Raw genomic sequence first — 6,757 nt, forward strand, 5'->3', positions numbered from 1 at the left:
CGTATGCATGGATCAGAGCTGGCGTGAGGCACCGCACATTTTCACATCAAGTTTGGATTTTATAAATCACAACCGTAGCGTAAAAAGTGGCGTACGCAAGTTTCTGGGCTCAAATTGTACGTACGCCAGTTTTATAAATCCGACCCCTGGAGATGATGGGATATTCAAAGTCTTCCCATTTTTCTGTTGAGCTGCATTACTTAGATTTTTTTCCACTACTTTTGGATGCAGTTTTCCGACAGGTGAACCTCTGCCCATCTTTACTTTTTATACCCACTCTTCTTCCCAACCTGTTGCCAATTATCCCCGACTTCCACTGCCTTCTGTTGCCTTAAGGTTTAGTTTGATTTGTTTACCGTGTTCCTTAAATTTGCAACTTGCTGCATTCTATTTTTTATCTACATTTAACACATTGCCTTAACTTTGTGGTTGTAGTTATGGGACAGAAAAAGTCCCAACAACAAAGCCAATCACTTCCTTCTGAATATGTCCACTAAAACCAGCRACAAGATAATTATTTTTGTCCATTTTTAAAAGAAACATGATTATGCAAACTCATTTGCAATTCATCCTTAATTTCTACCGTTTTGAGGACTCATATGATTCGGTCATGATGGGAGTGTTTAGCAAGAAGAAATGAGGAGCTGTTGTTGACATCAGCCTCAGATTACAATAAACCCCAGAAAAACGTGTCGCCCCTGGTGGGCTCTGGGGAGAACAAGGCTGCTGCTGAATATTTCCACCAGTGTCTTTTTTATTTTAAATTTTATATGGAGCAACCCTGAAAGTGTCACACATAGCCAGTACAGGGATCCGGTGCGGGTCGTCTTTATTTTAAATCACACACGTCTCTGATTCAGTTAAAGAAGACAATGTTTGGAGTGGTGACAGGACGATCAGAGGGAAGCACCTCGACTGGAAMATGGGTCAAATGGACCCTGAGAGTAAGAGAACAAGCACAGGCACAGCTAATCAACACTGGATCCGGTTCATTTTTCATYTCAGCTACAGATGAGATGATGAGGAGCCAGGATGGTGGTGGTGTGTGGGGGGGAACGTAGATGAAAACTTGAGAGCAGGTTTCAGCTCATGTGTGGACCTGTGCCTAGAACTGAGTGAAACATAGTCAGAAGAGAGGCCGTGAACGAGAGACGAGTGACAAATACGAGTTAAAAAAAAAGAAAAAAAAATCCCAGAGGACCACCAGGACGATGGGAAGCTATAAGCACAGTCCAACGCTGAATCATGAAATATTTACTCAGTCTGGAGGTTCTGAAGTTCTCTCTCTTCGTTTTATGTATTGTGGGGAAAAAAAAGCCAAACAAACAGACTGATTGATGGCTTGCCAAGAGATGGAGAATAAAAACTCAAATTAGGCCACTTTTGTCAACAGTCCTCGAGCCGCAGTCATGATCACGATCCTCAAGGAAACGTTTAGCAGTCGGGTTAAACAGGAAAAGACGAGGTGTTTTAGTTAGAAGTTTATCCTGAAAAGCAATAACTTAACCTACAGGACTTTWTATTCCAATAAAACACTTTCATCAGGGTATAATCTTAGATGATCAGGAAACAWGACGAGTATTTTACGATTATATACGTTCTTCCCGTCATTCCTTTTATGTTCACAGTGGTTGGGTCCAGGGTCTCTGGTTCCTTTAGAGGGGGATCCCTATGCGATTCCAGGCCAGAGAGGATATGTAATACYTTCAGTGAGCTCCGGGTCTTTCTCTGGGTCTCTTCCCAGTAGGACATCTTCCAAATYAGATGTCAGAACCAGCTCAGAAAACTACTTCTTAATCTTCGGAGCTCCTCSTTTCCAAGTCTGAACCAGTTCAGCCACTCGTGTACAGGGTTATGTTTCGTTTATGATCTATGGTTCACAGACAGACCAGTAAATTCAGTGCTTTGCCACAACGGACCGAAGCAACACCCCGATTACTGCCGAGGAGACCACACATCCTTCTGACCCATCCTCTGCTTCGTCCTCCTCCCATCACTCAAAGACTCCAACCTGAACTCCCAGCATCAGGAGCAGCATGGTTTTCACTCCCTGCAGTGTGCTGCGAGGCCCTCGCTGTGCCCAATCCAGTCTTCAAATACTGGCTCTTAGTACACCGTATTTTCTAAMTCACGCCAAAACCGCTGGAAACCATTTCTGTTGAACTGCTGATTTAAGAATATCCAGTAGTGAAAAATAAGGGCAGATTTATAAAGTCTTAAACACATTCAGTTCATCATCATTTAACCTCTGTAGTGGTTTACTAAAACATAACTGCAATCAGAAARAAGCCAGGCAAACAATAAAATTAGACCAGACATGATAAAACCACTCCCCATGAGCTCATTTTTAAAATCTATTTATTTAAAAAGTCATCATAACTCATTTGCTGAAAAAAAAAAACAATTAAAAAAAAAAGTCAAAAGGGTAACCCGGCTGAGACATTGGTGCATATTGTTGCTACTTTGTGTTTATTGTTGAGAAGAGTTTGGCACTTTTATTCAGCAGTAACTGGATGTATGTCTCTGATGTTGATAATATAATCATCCTGATCACTGAGACAATCATTTCAGAACACCAGTTTGGCTAAAACTTTCATACTTTATTATTTCTCCATTTTCTATCCTTTTTGGGGCGGACTTGTGTGTAAATGAATCATTTTGTAATTAAAATTCCATTCTTGTTCAGGTTTGGATTGATTAGATCAGGTGTAAGATGAACCRTTTTATAGGAAATTTTAACATAAAACTCTTAATTTACGTTATGATATTCTGAAAGTAGAGAGATTAATAAATATATTCCTTGCAACATGAAGACTGGTCATAAAAAAATCAAAGAAACTAAATTAGCAAAACTTTTTTCATAAAAGTGGTTAATTTGAGAAAAGTTTTAAACAAATGCGAGTTGAACCCAACTACAACAAGGGTTTGTTTTCCTGCAGAAAGAGCTGAGGTGACTGAAAATAATTCAACCACAGAAGAGCAGTTTGGGATAAAAACAATGTTAGAATCAGWCTCAAGAATGGGCCTGTTGTTCTGGAAAATATAACTCAAGCCTGAAAATGCACGTCCAACAGATTTGTATGATAAATTTTCTCTTAAAATAGCCTAGTTRTTGTGTTTGCAAACACACAGAATGCTGAAATTTGAGCTGAAGATCCATAAAACAAATGTTGAACTAAACAAATGCTTTACTGTTTTCTAATTTAGACAGAAATATATAATAAATCTAAAATTTTTGAGACTTTATAAGAGTTTAAGCTGGCTGTTGAGCTAAATGGGAAACTTTCAWTTGTTTTAATAATTTTAAGATTGTTGACCTACTGAGAGAATTTTTCAAAAACAAAAGCTGTGAGCATAAAAGGAGCCAATTATTAAAGAAAAAAGACATAATTTATATTGGGAAGCATAATTCATTTCTATTTTTTTTATTTTTTTGCAGAGATAAATGAAGAGTTTCATACTTGGAGAAATATGCTTGTTAGTTAAACACAATGATCGAAACTGCTAGCATTGCTAAAACGTGGCAACGTGTTTATTGTTTAATTTATGCCGGGGCAAAAACAAAACCAAACAAAACAAAAAAATTGTAGAAAACAAAATGAGAATCATTTCTAAAGTCTCATCGCATCAGGTCGCTGAACAGATAGAGCTTTAGCTTAGCAAGTGAGGTTAGCATCTCTGTGCTAAGCTAAGCACATGTCTCTGCATGTTGACCAATTTCAAAAAAACAAAACAAAACAAAACAAGGCTGACACAYGAGAATCATGAACTTAAAATCAAAAAACAAAAAAACAAGGAAGCAGCTGAGTGTCTTGTACCACCTTGATACGAAATGTTATGTGCTAACAGCTAGCAACTTAGCGGCTAGGTTTTAAATCCGGACATATCAGGCTTTTATATATATTTATATATATAAAAAAGAAAGAACAATATGATTTTTGCTCATGATCGAGTCATTAAAAAACCGTACATGCAACCCATTTGTCTCACAACACTCACACTGGTGTACAAAACACACAAGACTCAGGCAAAAATAAAAAACCTAACAGCTGGATATATTATTGACTATTTATAATGGAAGGGCGCTCGCTGTTAGCGGCTGTTCAAGTGTTGGTCTGGAAATCAGTTTGTATATTGGCACCATGTACAGTATACCTCACACACAAACACACTAAACTGCATATCTTATAGTAAAGCTTAAAAAAGGTCTCACATTTTAAAATCTCTTAAATTTTCAAAAAACTAGACTTGAGAATTGAATCGTCCTCGTTAGACAGAAACACTCCGGGGTGGTTGTGCAGTACCCTCCTGTGTGGAAAGTACACTACAAAACAAAAACAAACTTTGTGAACTCTGAAGACTCAGACCGTGGATCCGTCAGGGTTTCAGTGCAGACAAAAGCCTAACTCTTGACTTTCCCCCYCTCAGTTCAATGATGCACTGAAGGACCCAATTACTAGCAGATTTGGAGAGGTTGTACTCTGCACCGAGCCTTGGGGACACAGAAAAGAAAAAGAAACAGGACGTAGTCCAGCCTGAGCGCTTCATTTGTTATTCCTAGTGGTTAGAGAGGCAACTGATCTGTTAAAAAGTCTTTTATTCCCAGCAGGCAGTGACGTTTCAGAAGCTCCRTATTTCTCAGAGTTTCTCGTTGGGTTGCAGTCTTAGACGGGAACAAATATGCTGTTTTAAAAGAAAACATCGACTAGAAGCGCCACAGATTTCCTCAGAGAAARCAGAAGTCTGAAAGGCTTGTACTCCATTGGTGGGTGTGGATGTCCCCCCGCTCCCCGCACCTCCGCTGCAGAGATTAAAAACACAAAGTGTCCTGAGCACCGGTTAAAGCACTGTGATCGGTCGGTCCAATTATTCCCAACGCCCATCGTCGGCGAACAGCTGCGTGTCCCAGAAGTCGTCGACCGGCGCCGGTTTGTGGTTGGCATGGTGCTTCCTGTGGGCGCTGCAGTGCGGGGGCGCGGGGGAAAGTGTTTGTCAGTCCATCTCGAAGTTGATCAGCTTGTTGCGCGAGCGGGGGGTGTGCGCTGTGTTGCGGCAGCAGCAGTGGGCACAGACCAGACCCAGGAGGAGCGAGAAGAGGCCCACACCTGGAGACACGAGGTGAAATCAAAAAATTAAATAAAGATAATTTTACCTTTGGTTATCCTGATGAGCACAACTTCATCTCATGAAGCGCAGGACAGATTTGGAAGAAACGCAGAAACACGATTATTAGACGCACGTCCACCACTGAGCCAATTCAAGATGGCCACCGCAATTCTACAAATATTGGGCTGAAATTTGGYGTGGGAGTAGCTGAGAGTCTTCCCCAACCCAGCTGTGTGCTAACATGGGCGAGGGCAAAATAATCTGTGCATGGTTTGTTCTTAGGTTTTTCATCGCAAAATAAAAGTAAAATGAGAAAATACGAAAAGCTTAGTGTTTTTTTTTTAAGATTTCTTGTTTTAAAACTAAATCAAAGTGTTTTTTTATTTTTATTGTAATGGTTAAAGCAAAAACCAGCTTTAGATTTCTTCTGACAGAACTGGAAATCATGGCCTGAACTCCTGGCACATTACGTTACATGATATAAGGTGTGAAAACACCTGACTGAACAGCATCAAGTCCAAAACAAAATGTCTCAAGTGGACRATAAAGTCCATCACATCGTCACATTAACAATTAATCGTGTAATAGTGACTTCTTTAAGAAACATCTGAAGACTTTCAAATATTCTTCCATACAGAGCTCTCTAAGTATCTTGTTGTTCTATATTTTCCTAACAGAGCACTTTGCTCTCAGACTGCAGGTTTACTTGTGGTTCCTAGAGTTTCTGAGAAGTTCTTGTTTTCTGTGGAACCAACTTCCAGTTTCTGTCCATGAGGCTGACTGTGTGTACGTTAAAGACCAGGCATAAGAGTTTCCTCTTTGATAAACCCTAAAGTTAAGAGTTGGCTTGGGTTTCCTCAGGTATCCTTTAGTTCTGCTGCTATAGGCTTAGACTCCTGGAGGACAAACTGATCACATTTCCTCAYTCTGCTGCTGTCTTTCCTCGCTCTACTCTACAGTTGTTGTCATTAACATGTTTGTCTTTGTTTCCTTGCCATAGAAACTGCACCTGGACTAAACATCCTGTGCTGTGTGACTATCCTGAGTCTGGCTCTGGTTCTGGTGGAGGTTTYTTCCTGTTAAAGGAAACCKCTTCTTTCCACAGTGTTGCTCAGGAAGTTGCGACCAAGTGAAGATTTGATGCAATTTGCAGGTGTCCTTTACTAACTGGTATTTAATAATAAATGTTTTAGTACAGAGCTCTGAGGTGATCTTTGTTGTGAACTGGTGAATAACCTGAACTTGAACAGTTCCTTCAAAATGAAACAAACTGATCTGTTAAACTTGCTCTTTTTTATGGATTTCATAGTGTTACCAGTGTTATCTSTTCTTTGTGCCATTTTAGTTTGGAATGCAACAAAATCAATATTGTGCAAAAAATCTTTTATCATCCCTTACTTTTGAAATAATTAGCTTTTAAAAGACCACACATCTCSTAATTTATACCCAACCACGTGTTAAAACTGACGACAGACCTATAAARAATATGAACAAACATAAGCTGTGAATTTTAGTTTCAGTGCTGAATTTCTCACTCATAATATTTGAATTAACTTTATATTCAGGCACTTGTGTCTTTAGGTCCAGAGTGGTGCAATGAAAGATGGAAATATATATATATACACTCACCGGCCACTTTATTAGGTACACC

General features: G+C 39.5%; 1 protein-coding gene across 1 annotated transcript in view; it reads right to left on the minus strand.

The window, feature by feature from the left end:
• Positions 1-3,508: 3,508 nt before the first annotated feature.
• The window catches only part of LOC106529286 (prostaglandin F2 receptor negative regulator), a gene marked incomplete at its 5' end in the record, with an annotated part of 24,047 nt that continues 20,798 nt past the window's right edge, over positions 3,509-6,757 (minus strand). The window contains 1 exon segment of the mRNA XM_014024658.1: positions 3,509-5,105. Coding sequence (XP_013880112.1) covers positions 4,993-5,105 — 113 coding nt within the window.

The sequence above is a fragment of the Austrofundulus limnaeus genome, unplaced genomic scaffold (assembly GCF_001266775.1).
Source record: "Austrofundulus limnaeus strain Quisiro unplaced genomic scaffold, Austrofundulus_limnaeus-1.0 Scaffold434, whole genome shotgun sequence".
NCBI classification, from domain to species: domain Eukaryota; kingdom Metazoa; phylum Chordata; class Actinopteri; order Cyprinodontiformes; family Rivulidae; genus Austrofundulus; species Austrofundulus limnaeus.